Genomic DNA, 19,293 nt, shown 5'->3' with positions numbered 1-19,293 from the left:
ATAAAGCGGAACCTGAAGAATCGATTGACGTTGAAAATTGTTTTACGTAGAACGGAGTGTAAACTAGTGTTGTAATGTAAACCGGAAAAAAATAGCAGATTTCTAAGCAACCCGGTGAACGAAATTCCAACTTCCCCTTAAACTTTATGCCAAGTGCTTGGCAAGTGAAATGTCACTGTCATGTCAGGCAAACGTGTTTTTTTTTGACAGTTCGAGTTCGAGGTAGATTGCTGTACTGTTTTGTACCGCAGTTTGAATAATTTTTAAAATACTGTTTTTTCAGTAAATTTACTGGTTACATCGTCAAACATATGTGAAGATGGGAAAGAAAAACAAGGACACCTTAGGTCGCGCACTTATCAAAGATAGATTTTCCAAGAATCGTCACAAGAAACATGTCGAAGACAACACAATGGTAACTTGATTATTTTTCTTGTTATTTCCGTGTTTTAAAGTTTATGTTGAGCATAAGATGTGCCAGATGTGTGTTTATAAGATGTGTTGCATTAGTTAACTGAACTTTTCATTTAATTTTCAATGAAATATTAAACAACTTGTGAGAAATAATTACTGTAAGTCATGGAAACTAACCTACTCATCAATATGTTCGATTTGTGATAGAAATCTAACTGTCCTCTGGGTCTACAGTAGGTACTCGAGTGCAAAATAGTACACTGTGATTGAAGGTTTTTTTTATTTTAGTTTTCAGTAGTGAATTTAACATTACTATAAGGCATGCTGCATGAAAGCATCCAAATGGATTTGTATGCCACAAGGCGCCATATAGTGATACAATAATAATGTAACAACCTGTAATTTACCTATGTTGGACAAATAAATTATTTGTATTTGTATACTTAGTTATTGTTTGTTTATATACTTATTTTGTTTTATCATTAATTATTATAAGAAAGAAAAAGCCATAATAATAAGAGCCATAGTAATAATTTGTCAATTTTTAAAAACTGTTTGCTGATGATGCACTTATCACATGTTTGGAGAATATAAACAGATGGCTTGGAAATGAGACGTCATTTGCTTTAATTTAACTTGGGCATCTAATTTCACATACATCTAATTGTACAATATTTCAACACTTTATATTGGTCAGTCATTACTGCACTAAAAAGCTAAGCTGTTGGTTCTCCTAAATAAATAAATAAACAAGTAAGTAATAGTTATTTGTGCAACAAGAGAGCAAAGTTGTTTTTTGTTGCGAGTGTTGATTTTGAATCCCGAGTAAGCGAAGGATTCTATAATTGAATCAGAGCGTCAGCGAGTGATTCTAGGCTAGAATCCTGAGATCAGCAAGGGATTGAAATACACGAGATGCAAAAAAACTTTGGTCTCGTGTGACACATACAATTTTTCACCTCAGCAGCGAGAACATAATTTAAATGTAACATAAGAATAAAACCACATATACCTACCTGTTTACAAAACAAACACATTTTTTTAAAATAGAATCCGATTATTATCAAATATAATAATTACATTTAAAACCATAAAAGAGTTCAGTAGCTACAATACAAATTGCATACTCAAAACATGCAATTTTAACTTCTTGTACTAATGTCACACTTATTTTTTAATACTGCAAAAAGCCTCATCTCGGGGTAATTGAAAAGGTTGAACAATTAAACCTTTAAATATGATTTTTATTAAGATTTCTATTACATAAACATAAATAGATTTGTTAAAAAATCATTCAATTTAACAAATAATAATTATACTGTAGAGGCAGTATACGGATTTTTTTTTTTATAAAAAAAAAAACAAGAAGCGGCTTTCGTGCAACGAGGTTGCATACTTTATTAAAAGATCGGGAAAATTTACATTTTGGAAATATTTCGATATATTTTTAATACCAAAAATTTAATTTAAGTTTGTAATCGACAAATTTGATCCTATCTCTTGCTTTTTTCGAGTTGAAGTGAAATGACAGATCAAAGTAAAGTTCAAATATTTGGAATTCAGTGAGTAGACCCAACACTGTACTCAGCATTTAAAAAAAATAATTAAAAAGTTACTTTGTCTCACGGAGTGAGCAAAATGCGATTTTGCTCACTGATTTCTCATAGCAAACCTGCCTGTTTGAGCTGCTGAGGTGAAAATAAAATTTCTATGTGAAACTTGTCTTATCACATGATTTTAAACTGTAACAATAAATTTTTAACAAAAAACTCAGCAACAATAAATTTAAAAAATCAAAAAACCCGACTGCCTTAAAAAATACTAAAAAGAAGAAACAAGTCTAGTGGTTAGAACTTTGTTAAGTAGCTAACTTAAAGTTCAACAGTCAGGACCCATTAGGTACTAAGAATTTTTGACCTGATCATGATTTGAATGGGTCCAGACTTGTTTTCTTCTTTTTAGTATTTTTTATGGCAGTCGAGTTTTTTGATTTTTTAAATTTGTGGTTTTATTTCACACTTTATATGTGCAATGGTAGATTAAACTATTATAACCCATAAATATTTAGAATGAGGTAATTATTAGCTTTCATTTGATACCTCATAATAGCTGTCAGCTATTTAGGCTGCAGCGAAGAGAGGACCAAAGAAATGGACATAATAATATTGTTATTAATAAAATATGCCAATTTATTCTTCTAAATCAAATTTAAATCACATGACTTCTTATATAGTTTTGAAATCTCTTTTAAATCTTTTCATTTTAATACCCTACCTGGATAAGTTAGAACTAAAAAAAAATTAATACTCATAATTTAAAACCTGCCATTTTCATTTTTAAGAATTTCATGTACAGTCACGTCTAAAAATATGTATACAAAAACAAGGTTGCATAAATATGTAGTCATACATTGTATCAAAAATATTTATCTATTACTGACACCAAAAAATTGTATTCATTAAACTTTTTCAGTATTATGTAATCACAAAATGCTTCAGAAAGTTGCATACTTAAATAAATTCCATTTAAATGTATCCACCTCGTAGGCAAAATAAGTATACATGAATGGGTTCATATACATATAACCACACCAATTTGGCAAATATTGTATACGCCGTTTGATTCATAAATATGTAAACACGATTTGATATTTGATTCGTTTTGAAGAATTACTGTTTTGTTAAGATTACATGTCTGTCTCTTTCGTAACCTGCATGCGGGCAGGGACATACATACTACGATCCATACTCCATTAAAATAATATTATATACTGGTGACCCGTTCCGGCACAACACGGTTACGGTATACATAGACACCGTGAATCACACTATTTATTTGTGAAAACCGCATCAAAATCCGTTGCGTAGTTTGAAAGATCTAAGCGTACAGACAAAAAGCGACTTTGTTTATACTATGGAGTGATGAATTGAAAGTAACTCTGTCTGTTCCGGTATCACGTCGAAACCGACTGGTTTCGACTGTCAAGGGGCTGAACATAGGGTACTTAGTTTTTATCTCCAAAAGCAACCCTTAAGGGGAGAAAATGGGGATGAACTGACTGGAGTGAGCTGGATGAAATTGGTATTGATATATTTAATTTTTTATACACCATCAAGATCACCAAATACTTGGAAACGTCCAGAGTGGTCATTAATATCGACTAAGCCAAAGCGATCAAGTTGTTCGGGTCATCCACTGAGGACAGATCCACTGAAGCATCTATAATTTGCAATCTTTAATCATTGTAATTTAATTATAGAAGACAGCTTCTGAATGACGATGACAGAATGGCGATCTTGCACTTGACAGTATAGTATATGTAAGTAATTGATTTTAAAATGAAGTTCTTCCATGAAGCCAGTGACTTTCTTTTATAATATATAACCTATCTGAAGTTACAAATAGGTAGTGTTTTCTATCTTGCAAACCAAGAACTGGCTACAGTGCGGCTCTACCACTAACAATTAACAATATAATTAAAAATAAACAAAAAAATGCTTAGTGCACCTTTCTGAGAATGACCCTAAACTGAAATACTCAATATTTACAAGTCAATTCAATCTAAGGACTGTCAAGTGCGTCATAGAATAATCGTGAGATAGACGTATGCAGTGACAAGTCCGCACTGTTTTCGTGAATTGTCAATCAGTTAAATATACAACTTACGATTCTATGCCAGTCAGACAAGGTTTGTTGTTGCAGTCTGGATACATATTTATGAATCAAACGGCGTATACAAATATTTGCCAAATTGGTATGGTTATATGTATATGGAACCCATTCATGTATACTTATTTTTGCCTACGAGGTGGATACATTTAAATGGAATTTATTTAAGTATGCAACTTTCTGAAGCATTTGTGATTACATAATACTGAAACAGTTTTAATGAATACAAATTTTTGGTGTCAGTAATAGATACATATTTATGAAAAATGTGTGGCTACATATTTTTCAAATTTTTTTTGTATACATACTTTTAGACGTGATGTACCTACCCAGTGTCACTCGCGTCATCAAGATGAATGACGTTTTATTTATCAAAATCGGTTCAGCCGTTGAGTAGTTATGAGAGGACACAGGAATAGACATACATACATACAGGTCAAACACATAACCCTCCTTCTTCACAGTCGGGTAAAAATACACCAAGTCACACTTGATTTGATAGTAAAAAAACTCAAGCCATTTTGAATTTTAAGCATTTTTGTCATCATGACATCGAGTCTTCCAATGAGGCTAGCATAATCACACAGGTGCACTTAAAAAAAAGCATTGTTGTTAGCTGTTATGTCTGTTCGAAAAGTAAAGCAGTGTTACAGACATAATTCCTCAGATGTCTTACAAATACCTATATGTATACCTACCTACCTACGGCTGATCGCCCAAACTAGACGCAAAGAGTTATTGAGTTGCGAAAAACAGCTCACTTTTGCCTATAACCTGTATAACCTGTACATTTACATACATTTTCAGTTACACACAACGGAGATTAACGATGGCTACGATTGGGGTCGGTTAAACCTTCAATCTGTGACTGCAGAGTCGTCACTCCAGGAGTTCTTGTCAACGGCAGAGTTAGCGCAGCGAGAGTTTACTGCAGAGAAGATGAACTTGAGATATGTGAAGTCTGTGCCGAGTGAAGTTGAGATTGCAACGTCACAGCCTGACTTTAGTGAGCCACTGACAGTTCCGAGAAGGTGGGATTGCTAGCTTTCTAAAATTTTAGAAGCCTTTATTTAACTTTCATTGTTTGTTTGTATGTTTGGTAAGGCTAAAATCTTGAAAGTCAAATTTTATTTACTTCTAGTGATCAGATTGACTTGTAGTAAAAAACTTGCATTCAAATTTAATTTTTAAAAAAACTTATTCTTTTTGGTGTTTCTAATATTGACAAAGTTAATTTCAGAAATAAGAATTTCGGTTCCTAGTTTTTAGAAATAACACAGTGGTTTGTCATAAATCTCTAAATTTAAGTCTTTCTACATAAATGTGTAGGCATAAGGCCTCACTCAATGCCGGGCTGGCACTGAAAAGTTAAAAAGTAATTTCATTCATTTAATTTATTTATTACCTTTAATGAGCTCCTGCGCCCAGTTTCTCGAATCGTTTTAGTCTAATAATATTAGTGTTTTGTCTCATTTTCTCTTTCTCATACAATTTATAAGACAAAACACTAATATTATTAGACTAAAATGATTCAAGAAACTGGGCCCTGGTCTCTGTGCCATTAAAATTACAAGTGCTACATGGCTACATATTAACATAATTCATAACTTTCTCATACAAAAAAGTGACAATTATGTGGAACTAGCTTTTGCCCACGGATTCGCCCGCGTGGAATTCGGTTATCGCGTGCATTCTCTAGCCCATAAACTCTGTATGTCCAAAATCACGTCGACCGTCGGGACCGTTTCGACTTGAAAGACGGACAAACATACACACATCAAAGACACACATACTATCGCATTTATAATGTATGTATAGTAGCATTTGTAACCTTTGAGGTACGGGCATTTTCACAAAAAAGTGTACTCTTTCTTTTTCTATTGGGCTGGTTTATTTCGACACTTACCATCTGTCACGATCATGGACTGAAACATCTATAGGTGCTCAAAGGAATCACAGTCTAGATCCCATGGCAAATATGTCTGACAAATTCCAGACCCACATGGGAAGGTGAGACAGCGGAAGAGCAGCTGCAGCGCGAGCGGGATGCCTTCTTGGAGTGGCGTCGCCACCTTAACGAGTTGCAAGCCAAGCTGGGTGCTGCGGTGACCCCGTACGAACGGAACCTCGAGCTGTGGAGGCAGCTATGGCGGACCCTGGAGAAGTCTGATGTTGTGCTGATACTGCTGGATGCTAGGAATCCTCTGCTGTTTAGGTATTGTTTGTTTCTTTAATCTTAAGATGTATACCCTGGTGTCTCCAACATAGGTTCAGCATCAAAAGTACTAGCTGCATACTTTCGTACTTTGTTTCACAGCCACATACTTAACATGCTTAACACCATACAAGTTTGACACATGTTTTTTTATTTTTTATTTGACTGGATGGCAAACGAGCAAGTGGGTCTCCTGATGGTAAGAGATCACCACCGCCCATAAACGTCTGCAACACCAGGGGTATTGCAGATGCATTGTCAACCTAGAGGCCTAAGATGGGATACCTCAAGTGCCAGTAATTTCACCGGCTGTCTTACTCTCCACGCCGAAACACAACAGTGCAAGCACTGCTGCTTCACGGCAGGATTCGCCTTCGCGGCTTAGCGAGCAAGATGGTGGTAGCACTCCGGGCGGACCTTGCACAAGGTCCTACCACCTGCAATGTATTAGCGCATAGCAACGATAGAGTAAAATACTAGACTACTTTTGATGCTGACTATCTTTCCTGCCACTTGGCATCATGAAGCCTTATGAAGTGACTACAGTTTAGTCAAATACTTTAAAATATTTTTATATTACTTTTATTTACAGGTGCACTGATCTTGAAAAGTATGCTGCAGAACAAAATTGTAAATGTATACTGTTATTGAACAAGGCCGATCTGACCACTGAATATGAACGGAAAACTTGGGCAGAGTACTTTAGCAAAGAGGTAAGTACCTTATTTTTTTTTATGTGATCAAATATTTCTTGGGAATATACACTTATTTGCGAAATGCGAATAAACGTTTTCTATTTCTATTTCATTTAAAGAAAAACAGGATTTATTTAAAAACTAGCTTTTGCCCGCGGCTTCGCCCGCGTGGAATTCGGTTATCGCGCGCTGCTCCCTCGGGAACTGCATTTTTCCGGGATAAAAAGTAGCCTATCTCACTCTCTGGCCATAAACTATCTATATGCCAAAAATCACGTTGATCCGTCGCTCCATTTCGACGTGAAAGACGGAGAAACATATATACAAACACACAAACACACACTTTCACATTTATATTATTATATGGATTTAAAATTCAATATCATACAAAATAAATAAACTATTTGTGGTGTACAATAAAGATTTCATCGTATTGTATTGAATTCTATTGCATAGATACTCTATTTAATTTAATGTGTTGGGCCTTGGGCGGTAAAAAATGTTTATTTCTTAAAGGAAATAATTGCTATTCTTTAAAAATACAAATCTATTTAAAAAGTAGCTGTTGGCTGCGGCTTTTACAAATTTTCTTTCATAAAAAACACAACAAAAAAGAATTAGCGAAATCGGTCCAGTCATTCCCGTGTTTGGCGCATAGCAACACATTTAACGATTATTTTTTATTTATATAGATGGATGATTTAAAATGTGCAAAGCTTCACGCAAAAATGGAATCTCACTAAATAAATTTCGTTTCAGAATGTTCCCATAATATTTTTCTCGGCTGCTAAAGAAACAAATAAGGAAAGAAAAATATCGGAAGAGAGTGATACAATAAAACAAAATAAAATCGATTCGGACACAGAATCAGCTGATTCAGAAGAAGAAGTAGATCAAAAAGAAGCTTTACAAAGCACAGAAGAGGATATAGAACTATTCAAGCGACAAATCAAAGATCTGGACACTGCTGTTTCTAACACTGCTGACAGATTAAATAAAATCCAAGATACATTAGATGCTGTCCTAGAAAATTTAAGACTGGGTAAACCAATAATATTAGAAAATGAAAATGATGTAAAGAAATCAGAAAAAATTGAAGATGTTGATAATGTGGATAATTCTCATGAGATCTTTGATAGAAATAGATTGTTGGAAGTCCTTAAAAACCAGAAGTTAAGCAATCTGAAGAATCCGCCTAGAGTTACTGTGGGGATGATCGGTTATCCCAATGTAGGGAAATCAAGTACTGTCAACGTTCTTATGCAAGTCAAGAAGGTAATTACGATATTATGTGGCATTTCTCTATCATTAATTTGGTCACTTACCTAAATCACACCTTTTATCCTGTAACATCATATCTCAAGTTAGAATTTGATTTTGATTTGATGACTCAGACAGTGATCAATAATGAATTCATGATAAAGATTTTAAAGTTGAAAATTGAATCCCAGCCCCAAATTTTTACAGCTGCCTTTGACCATCTAATATTGGTCCTTCAGTTGCGTCCTGTCCCTGACATCTGACGTAATTACTAAGGATGGGCAGAATATTCGTTTTATATTCGGTATTCGGCATATTCGGTAGGTTTACTGATTATTCGTATTCGGCCGAATATTCGGCTAAATCACCGAATGTTCGGCAAAGTGGTACTCAAACTTTTTACTGTATTGAGCCATGTATGAGTTGGTCTTAAATGTGTTATTTTTATGAGGTACAGCGAGGCTTTATGATATGTTAAAAGAAACTCATTAAAATAGACTTTTGAAATAAGTAATTCCCAAAATAAACGCACGTGTTGAAGGTTTACTCTTTACTAGATGATGCAATAACAACATGATAAGTACAGCGGGGGTAGCGGGCGGGAGGGTAAGGCTTCCATCCGCGCGCTTTGCGTAAAGAAGTTCAGACTTGTATCGTTTACGTAAAGGAATCAATTATGCCGAATATTCGTATTCTCTAGTAATTACAGATTAAGGCCGTCTTGCAGGAAAAAAATAATCTATATTTAGTAGTTAAGCCTGGCTTAAGCTTGACAGTTCCATACATTTTGACACTACTAAACTGAGCTTAACGCTAACTCGAGATTTATGTGTTTCCAGCAAGTAGCCATTAGTGAATAATCTGTTGCCATAGTACTCGTAACTACCTTACTGAAGTTAACTGGAGCAAATTGAGAAAGCAAGATAAAAACGAACTCCTCCAAGAAAATGCGATAGCAAAACATTATTCACTACCTACTACTGTAGTCCGCTTCCTGATTACAATAAGGTAAACGTCCGAGTGCTCGAGGCGCTAATGCCCAATGAATAAATAAATAAATAAATAAATAAATATCACGGAACAATTCACACCAATTGACCTAGTCCCAAAGTAAGCTTAGCAAAGCTTGTGTTATGGGTACTAAGCAACGGATAAATATAATTATATAGATAGATACATACTTAAATACATAGAAAACACCCATGACCCGAGAACAAACATTCGTATTTTTCATACAAATATCTGCCCCGACACGGGAATCGAACCCGGGACCTCAAGCTTCGTAGGCAGGTTCTCTAACCACTAGGCCATCTGGTCGTCACGTGAATGTCACCCTGCTGTCACCTTTACTGCTAATGACAAAACTATAAATGATATTTTTTGGGACACTGACGACCCGTAGTTTTACCTTACATAATTATGAAATATCGAGAGTCAGATATCCAACTTGATTAACTAGATTTGTCCCTCGGCCACTTAAGCCTCCTTTACACACTCCTTTTTTACGTGTGGTGATGTGTCGGATCAGAACGTATCGTTTTCATAAATTTAATAAAAGAGTGTGACAACACATTCCATTCAACAAATTTAAAGGCCTGTTTCACCACTAATCGATAAATTTAATTTGACAGATAAAAGTGATGCTGTCTCCTTCTATTCGGACAAAACAAACAGAGACGGCATCACAGATATCTGTCACATAAAATTGATCAAGGAATGGTGAAACAGGGGGTAAATCTGACTTTTCTAACGCCGCTGTCTTTTGAATGTTCCGTAACCAGTTCACTGTCTTTAGGTGAGCGTGAGTTCAATGCCAGGGCATACGCGGCATATCCAGTCCCTAGTGCTGGACTCTGGGCTGGAGCTGCTGGACTGTCCGGGACTGGTGCTGCCGGCATACGCAGTCGCGCCGGACCTGCTGCTCACTGCCGTGCTGCCCATTGACCAGGTAACACACATCTATCGCAGTTAGGATACAATCTATTTAAATACTTAGGGTTACGGAAGTTCTTCCTTATAGAATGCCAAATGGTTTCGGAACGTTCTGTCCGTTTCTCAAAACATCCGTGCCCAAAACATCCGTTCCCGTCACTACCTTTTCCTAAATAATCCGTTTCCCGATATAAGTGTTACTCAAAATGTGCTTCTCCCAAAACATACGTTTGTCTTGATATCCGTTTCCCAAAACACCCGTTGTTAATGCGTAGGTACTCGTATGTGTATTTACAGGGTGTCCACTTTCTGGAAAGTCAGGCAGGGAAAAGTCAGGAAAGCTCAAAGTGGAGAGTCAGGGAAAATGAGGGAAATTTGCTAGAAATCCAAAAAGTCAGGGAAGAACTGACTTTCACATTGTGAAGCATTTTTTTCAGGTTTGGAGTGATCTTAATTATGACAAATACATTTTCGGTCATAATTAACTAATATATTAGTAACCTATTTTGTTTCTATGATGTGTATTTTTTTTTATTAATAAATTTAAAATAATATATTAGTAATATTGATATTGGCACCATAAAAACAGTCAACGAGTGTTTTTTTATATATTTAAGAGGGGGAAAACGAGCATGCGGGTCACCTGATGGTAAGCAATCACCGCCGCCCATGGACACCTGTCAACACGAGGGGTATCACAGGTGCGTTGTCGGTCCTTTGAGAGACTGATAGGCTCGTTTTTTAAAGATCCCTAAGTTTGTTTTTTTGGTGTGCAGCGAGTTGCCATCATCGGGTCTACCTAAGTATCTCGGGCAGTAAAAAAAAACATTTAACCTGCTTTTAAATGTACATGATTGGTCAGGGATATTTAGAAATGTGGTCAGGGAAAGTCAGGGAAAAGTCAGGGTTTTTTTGACACCCTGATTTGTGAAACCTCTTTACAATACGGAAAATGAGAAACGGATCTTATGGCATATGGATGCTACGAGAAACGGGTCTTATCTTATGGTATACGGACGCTATGAAGCGGGTCTTTTGGGAATATGGGTGTAATGAGAAACAGATCTTTTGGCATACGGATGCTACGAGAAACGGGTCTTTTGGTATACGGACGCTATGAGAAACGGGTCTTTTGGGAATACGGGTGTAATGAGAAACAGATCTTTTGGCATACGGATGCTACGAGAAACGGGTCTTTTGGTATACGGACGCTATGAGAAACGGGTCTTTTGGGAATACGGGTGTAATGAGAAACAGATCTTTTGGCATACGGATGCTACGAGAAACGGGTCTTTTGGTATACGGACGCTATGAGAAACGGGTCTTTTGGGAATACGGGTGTAATGAGAAACAGATCTTTTGGCATACGGATGCTACGAGAAACGGGTCTTTTGGTATACGGACGCTATGAGAAACGGGTCTTTTGACATATGGTCGATTGAGGTAACTGTTATTTTGGAACGGGTGTTTTGGGAAAGGGTATTTTGGGAAAAGGATGGAACGTTCCGAAACCTCACAAATAAAAAAAAACCCTGAAATTGTATGAAATTCCGTTACTGTATGTATAGTATTTTTATTTTTTTAATTGAACGTTTTGAATACGATAAGTCAATCCAAACAGCCAATTGTTCGTGAAGATCAAATTCCTTCTACCGATTTTTTCTTAAATTCCTAGGCTGGGATTTAATTTAGCAACTGTTATAATTTTCAATCGTTTTCTTTTCTTACAAATAATTTATAATTTGTTATTGGAAGTGTTTATTAAAAATGGTTGTGCTTATTGTAATTGTGTGTATTATTTTCTGCTTGTATTTTTTTTTTGTAATGACATGAATAAATATTTTCTTCTTTTTTACAAGTATATTTAATTTTTCTCTACATAGATGCGAGCCCACGATGCCGCGATGGCTCGCCTCTGCCAACTGGTCGGTAAACACGTATTCGAAGAAAAATACGGCTTGCTGCTCCCACAAGACGATGCCAACGAGTTGGATTACAAACAAATACTCACTGCACATGCTTGTAAGTACTTTGGAAACACTGATTATTAAATGTTTATCAAGATACACGACAGCGTGATAGTTTAACGTTATAAAAAATCGAGCCACGCCTTAGTAGTTTTTTAACCCCGCCCTCCCCCTTGTCAGCTAAAGTAAGCAAAGTTCGAATCTAATCCGCCCCCTGATTAGGTACAGTTGAGGAAACTGAATCACGTACCAGGGTGGAAGCTACGACTATGTTTCTAACTTGAAGATTCAGCCACATAGTAAATACACTATCTATACGCCATAGATCACATAACTTATAGGTATCTGTCCACAGTCCTACGACTGATTACATGCTTACAAAAACAAAAAATAACTCTGGCGTAATCACTAGCCATCCCGTCGTACCCTGTGTCATCAAAAATAAGCTAAAAAAACCGGCCAAGAGCGTGTCGGACACGCCCAAGATTCCGTAGCAATTACGAAGAAATCAAGTTATAATTTTCTAAGGATTTCGTATTGTTTTGAACATGAAACTACCGTGAGACTCACTCATATTAAATATAATGACCCGGATAACTCACCCGTCATCGGTCATCGGTCATCGGTGTGTGTGAACGTACCTTTACAGAGCGATGTTGTTAGTGTTGTGTGCTACCCTACATTTGACAGTTGTAATGATGATGAAAACGCGGGTAGTTGTGTGCCGGTGTCAGTTTCGTCGGGTAGTCGCGCGAGCAGAGCGGCGGCGTGTTGCAGCAGCCGCTGAGTCGCGTTGCTCCGAAGACGAAGGGCTACGGATTAGCCCGAAACATGTCGAGCTAAACTCGATTTAAGACGTGAGTTATCCGGGTCATTATATTTAATATTTCGTATTGTGTTCGGAATCTTCCAAGTTTAGGTATATTTTATACCTTAGGCTGCTATTTACTCTTTTTTAAACTACTAACAATTCTCAAGCAATCTTAGCCGTTATAATTTTCCTTGTAAATTTGATATACTTACTACCATCCTGAATTTTTTCAATTTTTCCACCCAACAGTAAATTATAGAGGGGGGGAAGGGCGCTCGATTTGAATAATAATAATTCGTTTTATTATAGGCATAATACACCCATAAATTTTAAAAGAAAAACCCGAAACAAATATTTTATTCCTTTGCCAGTTAACCGAGGCTTCATGACGGCGGCAGGCCAGCCCGACCAGTCCCGCTCAGCGCGGCTCCTATTGAAGGACGCGGCGAGCGGGCGCCTTCGCTGGGCCGCTCTGCCCCCGGGGGCTCCACCGCCGCCTGTCGAGGAGCTTCTAAAGGAGACAAAGAGAAAACCTACGCCACGTGAGCGGCGAGATGTCGTGGTGAGTATATTTAGGTTAGCTTTAGTTTAGACTATAATTTAGTTTAGACTAAAGTTTAATTCAGTTTGTACTGAGTTTAAGTTGACTTTAAACTAGGTTAATTTATAATTAAAGTAGAAACTCGGATCACTCGTTATAAAATAATCGAGATATGTTAGTGTATTTATTTTGACAATTGTTTCAGTGTCTCACGGTAGTTTTAATTCAAAGATTAGGTCAACTTAATTTAAGCATTTGAAGTAAATTAAATAAGAATCAGTGGCATAGCGCCGGAATAACTGCATTCTTACCGGGTTGCCTAAATGTATGGCAGTGGTTTGTATAATAATTGCGATGTGTATTATCTGAAAACATCTAACTCACGCTGCTGGTAAGTACAAATCAGATTTTAGCTTTGATTAAGTACATTTAAGATTTATAGCTCAGCTAAGATGTATATTAGATTTAGTTAAGAATAATTTATTTTTTTACTTTCGATTGAGCTAAATTAGTTTAAAAAGGATTCTGTACCACTGGGGGCTCTCCACCGCCGAAGGACATCCTTGAAGCACACAAAATCACACCGCAGTAGATATGACATGTTGTAGTGAGTAGATTTAGGGTTACTTTAGTTTAGACGTATATTAGTTTTAGTGCAGACTAAATTTAACTAAGTATTTTTAGTTAAGACTATTTTCATTTTTATATTGATTTTTCTTTACAGGGTTGGGTGAGCAAGTCGGCTGAAATCGATAAGGCATTTTTTGCCAAGAACAAGAGCTCTGCACATGTTAAAGGGAAACCTATCATGGGGTAAGCAACGCTTTTATTCTTTTTGCAATGTTTGTTTGTGCGTTTATTGAGATCAAATGTTGGAAGTTCAATTTTATTCACTTGTTATCGGTGTCACTTGAAAGGGCCATGGGCAGAAATGTCTCCCACCAATAGAAACGAAACATGTGTCACATTTAATAGATCTTGGCAACCTAATGATTTTTAAGGTTCCGGAGCCAAAGTGGCAAAAACGGAACCCTTATAGTTTCGCCATGTCTGTATGTCTGTCTGTGTCTTTCTGTCTGTCCGACCGTCCGCGGCTTTGCTCAGACACTATCAATGCTGGAAAGCTGTAATTTTGCACGGATATATATGTAAACTATGCCGACAAAATGATACAATAAAAAATTAAAATAAAATTTTATTTAGGGTTAACCTCCCATAGACTTAAAGTGGGGGTGATTTTTTTTTCTGATCCAACCCTTTAGTGTGGGATATCGTTGGATAGGTATTTTAAAACCATTAGGGGTTTGCTAAGACAATTTTTCGATTCATTGATTTTTTTGCGAAATATTCAACTTTAAATTGCAAATTTTCATTAAAATTGAGCGTCCCCCCCTCTAAAATCTAAACCGGTGGGTGGAAAAATTTGAAAAAATTCAGGATGGTAGTAAGTATATCAAACATTCAAGGAAAACTATAACGGCTAAGTTTGCTTGAGAATTATTAGTAGTTTATGAGTTAATAGCAGCCTAAGGTTTAAAATATACCTAAACTTGGAAGATTCCGTATAAAATACGTAATCCTTAGAAAAATATTACTTAATTTTTTCGTAATGGCTACGGAACCATATTTTGGGCGTGTCCGACACGCTCTTGGCCGGTTTTTTACTATGACGAGGATCACCTTATGTATGGGTTTTCTGCTCATTTCATTGAAAGTTACAGGAATAATAGGTAAAACTAAAACTAAAACCCCATACATAGGGCGATCCTCGTCATAGTAAAAAATCATCAGGATGCCAAGATCTATTAAATGAGACATGTTTCGTTTCTATTGGTGGATGGGGACAGTGCCCAAACAATTTGCCCATTGTCCCTTGGGACAGATATTCAGCTTGGGTGAAAAGATAGGTGCTAAGGCTCGGATACCGGTTAAATTTCCAAACCGTTATCATGTACTTGGCGCAAAACCTTTTCCGTTATTTTTGAACCGGTTTTTAAGGGAAATAATTTCATAAAATTCTTGTCAGATTAACCGGTTTAGAACAATAAAAACCGGTTTATTCCGGCGCAGGATAAACGTCGCCGCCCGCCGCCGGCCGGCCAGCTTTCACTCGTCGAATAAACCGGTTTATTTAGGTTATAGTTAAGTGCTTAAAAACGTTCGCGTTCTTATGAAATTTCGGAGTTAAACCGAAATAAACCGTAGTTACCGCTATTTTATAAACCGGTTCCGAGCCTTGATAGGTACAGTCAACAAGAAGAAGTCAGTAAAAAGCTGGCTGGTTTTAAAAAAAACCTATTTATATTTTTATTACAAGCAGTGATACTAAAATATAGACGGGCACGGATATATAAACGGGTTATTTGCTTGCCGTCTACTTTGACCAAAATATTTTAGTTTGAGGATGGACCGCATACTACTCAAAACGAAAAGGCTTAAAAATAAAACGTATTGAGCTTTAGACTTGAACCGTCGCAAGTAATTACCACTTCTTTCTGTCAATCATTAAAATATCAGTAGAAGTAAGATGGTTCACGCGATTGTAATTGCGAATGCATTAAACAATATGGCCTCTGGATACTAGCCAGCTGTTGCAAAGTTTGACTTTACGATGGGGGTTAACGATCGTGAAAATTGGCCTAGAAGTGAATACGGATGTGCTAATTTGCTTAGAATACTCTAGGGTGTAATAGTCTACCTTATTTATTTATATTTAGCGATTTAACGCGCGGGAACACAGATAATTTGAGTGGTTGGCCTGCTGAAGAAGCTAAAGAGAATCCTACTTTTGAAATGGCATGTAAAGGTTAAATCCTTTTGTGTCACGAATCCTACGTTTCAAATCAGTTGGAAAGGCGTAAGAAATGATTTACAGTCAAGTGTAAAAATATGAACTTATTCAGTTTCAAAAGTAAGTACCACAGACTCAAATAAGGCCGTAGTAACATCTTTTTGAGTGGTTCGAATAGATACTTATTTTTGCACTTGACTGTACCTACAACTTTTATACGTTATATTTTTTTTTTTTAGCAATACGCTAAGCCCAAGTTAAGCTATCTACGTACCAAATTCCATGCAAATTTGTCCATCTGTTTTCAAAACACACCTTATCATCAGAGGCAGACTAGTTCGGGGCCTAGGGCGGCATAGCTGATTGAGGCCTCCTAGGCTTAGAGGTTTATGTAAGAACCAAGCACATTTTTTGCCTTGTTCAGGACTTGAACAAGAGAACTTGTATACATTTTGAGCCCCCTTCCCCCGGATCTGTAAGCCCCCCGGGGGGGGGGGGGCTTGATGCCCTAGGTTACTCCGCCCCTGCTGATCATCAAGTTTTTTCCACAGTATCGTCGGAGCCCAATCAGCAGAGCACATGGTCACCAAACCTTGGAAGCTAGAGAAGAAACATGCCAACAAAAACAAGAGGGAGAAGCTGAGACGAGTCTATGCGCATTTAGACGAGCACTAGGTTAAATCAAGTTATTAGAGCAACTGTCTAGATTCAAGACTAATATGTAAGATGAACTGGCAAGGGGCAAGCTGCATCGCTCAAAGGACTAACGGCTGGGGGAATAAGATTCTCGAGTGGCAACCAGCGACCACGTGCCGAAAGACGCAGAGCTAGCAGGACCCAATTGTATAATAATGTACAAGCAAATAGTATTAGTGAGTTTCCATACAAAAACCCTAATTATTTACTCGTAACTACTTCGTTATACAACTGGACCCAAGTCTCCCAAGGTGGAGTGATGACTTCGCGAGAGTCACAGGCAAACCGGTGGTTGCAGGTGGCAGGGGGGCTCGAAAATCGAAGTTCATATCGTACCATCTCTTTCACTCTCGTATTAAATACCATAGCGTCAGCGGGACGGCAAGATACGAAGTTCGGATTTTGCACTTCGTAGTATAGGGCCAGGTTGTTTCATTATGGCGTTCTAAGGGGAACGCCTTTGTTCAACAATGATGACAAACTACCGAGTGCACACACATTGTTATCTGTGTTAAGGTGGTTTTCCACCGGCGAGGTGAGACGAGACGAGGCGAGACGAGAATTGAAATTTTTATGGCAGCGCCCGCGGCGGCTCGCGGCGGGCGCGCGAGAATGCATACAAATTTCAATTATCGTCTCGCCTCGCCGGTGGAAAATCACCATTAGGGTCTTCCTGCATCTCATCATCCAGAGAAAGACGTCTACTGTTGGACATATGCTTCCCTCAAAGAACGCCACACCGAATGCTTCTGAGCTGCTCGCATCCAACGGACTCCTGGGACCTTCAGCAGCTTAGGTCATCAGGCTACCTTGTGGAGGGCCTACCCACGCTGCGTCTTCCGGTATCCATCGGCCCGGCCATGTGTGTGTGTGTGTGTGCGTGCTCGTGTGCGTGTGCGTGCTCGTGCGCGTGTGCGTGTGTGTGTGTTGTTGGGCTGGACGGATTTGGATGAAATTTGGTATGTAGATAGCTGGACATCTGGAATAACACATAGGCTACTTTTTATCCCGTTATTCCCACGGGATAGGGATAAAATCTCGAAATAACAACCACTGGGCTTAGAGTCATTAATTTTGGTATGTGGGTAGCTGACCGTCTGGAATAACATATAGGCTAATTTTTATCCTGATATTCCCACGGGATAGGGATAAAATCTTGAAATTTCAACCGCTGGGCTTAGAGTCTTGAAATTTTGGACAGTTCTTCTTAACACAACCTCAATGAAGACCACGATATAAATTTAGGGAATTCCCAGGGGAATTTAAAAAAATTCCGGAACTTCAGTTGTACCAGATCGAATAGTTTACGCGTGTGAAGCCGCGGGTAAACTCTAGTAAAAAATAAAACAAAATAATGTCTTAATCTAGCCAGACAGACACGACACTTTTATTCAATCAACCAACGGTGGTTAGTTCTTAAAGAATGACATAAAACAGTAGAAAAAGGAACTAAAAATTTAAATTACGGAATTGTTGCCATATCAAGCAGTGACAGCAGCAGCAGTATCAAGCAGTGACAGTTGTGAAGAAATTGGCGCCCTCGTTTTCTACTATACTACTATACTAAAAATATTGTTATATTCTTTTTAATGTGTATATTACAACAAGATGAAAAATGTTGTTGAAATAGAAGATGTAACTCTGCCATCTATTTTTGTAAACCACAACATAATTTCACGGGTTGTGACATCGGTTATATTTAATTATAGATGTCTATAAAGTTTTATGGCTTGTAAACTATATGATCACGTCCTGTGTTTAACTATGTATGTGTCATAATCATAACAGTTTGTTAAGGAAGAAATAAATGGTATTAAACATTTGAAATAGGTATACGAGTCATTATTTCGTTTGATCCTTTTTCGGGTGCGCTTGCAATTGAACTCGCATTTTAACTCTATAGAGAAGCTAACAACAAAAGAAGTGTAAAACCAAAGGCGCTTCGCATTTTCGTCTCCCTTTCCTCAACTTAAAACTAAACCCGCGCGGAACAGGGGCACGTTACTAGTCATTCGCCCGCCTTATATACGTAGGTAAGGGCTTTGTAGGATTTTGATAAAGACAAATATATTGAAGGTCTAAATAATATAATATACAGTGGCCTAGATATTTAAACTGATTTACTCTGTCAACTGGGGCTCCGTTTAATAAAGTTTTTGGTAAAAAAAAACAACATTTTTAATACATGCTTTTTCTGCCGACTGTACTTTTTGTTGACTGTACTTGCATTGCCTACAAACTACATTTGCATACCAAATTTCAAGTCAATGCCATTTACCGTTGAAGAGTTCCGTCCTGCGGA

The 19,293-nt window shown here is 37.4% G+C and overlaps 1 protein-coding gene across 1 annotated transcript; it reads left to right on the top strand.

Annotated features, from left to right (window-relative positions):
* Nucleotides 1–198: 198 nt before the first annotated feature.
* Nucleotides 199–18,822, top strand: LOC141430666 (large subunit GTPase 1 homolog). Its single transcript, XM_074091478.1, has 10 exons — nucleotides 199–415; nucleotides 4,891–5,114; nucleotides 6,080–6,298; nucleotides 6,891–7,011; nucleotides 7,753–8,268; nucleotides 10,049–10,201; nucleotides 12,069–12,207; nucleotides 13,335–13,525; nucleotides 14,229–14,317; nucleotides 16,847–18,822. Exons 1-10 carry the CDS (start codon nucleotides 320–322, stop codon nucleotides 16,968–16,970), a joined length of 1,872 nt encoding a protein of 623 aa, XP_073947579.1. The 5' UTR covers nucleotides 199–319; the 3' UTR covers nucleotides 16,971–18,822.
* The last annotated feature ends 471 nt before the right edge of the window (nucleotides 18,823–19,293 follow it).

Source organism: Choristoneura fumiferana, chromosome 8, assembly GCF_025370935.1.
Source record: "Choristoneura fumiferana chromosome 8, NRCan_CFum_1, whole genome shotgun sequence".
NCBI classification, from domain to species: Eukaryota; Metazoa; Arthropoda; class Insecta; order Lepidoptera; family Tortricidae; genus Choristoneura; species Choristoneura fumiferana.
This window is presented reverse-complemented; position numbering and strand designations above follow the sequence as displayed.

Coding starts and splice junctions, on each gene's coding strand:
- LOC141430666 (XM_074091478.1), top strand. CDS start 320: ATGGGAAAGAAAAACAAGGACACCTTAGGTCGCGCACTTATCAAAGAT. Junction 6,299..6,890: donor AGGAATCCTCTGCTGTTTAG/GTATTGTTTGTT, acceptor TTTTATTTACAG/GTGCACTGATCTTGAAAAGT. Junction 7,012..7,752: donor CAGAGTACTTTAGCAAAGAG/GTAAGTACCTTA, acceptor ATTTCGTTTCAG/AATGTTCCCATAATATTTTT.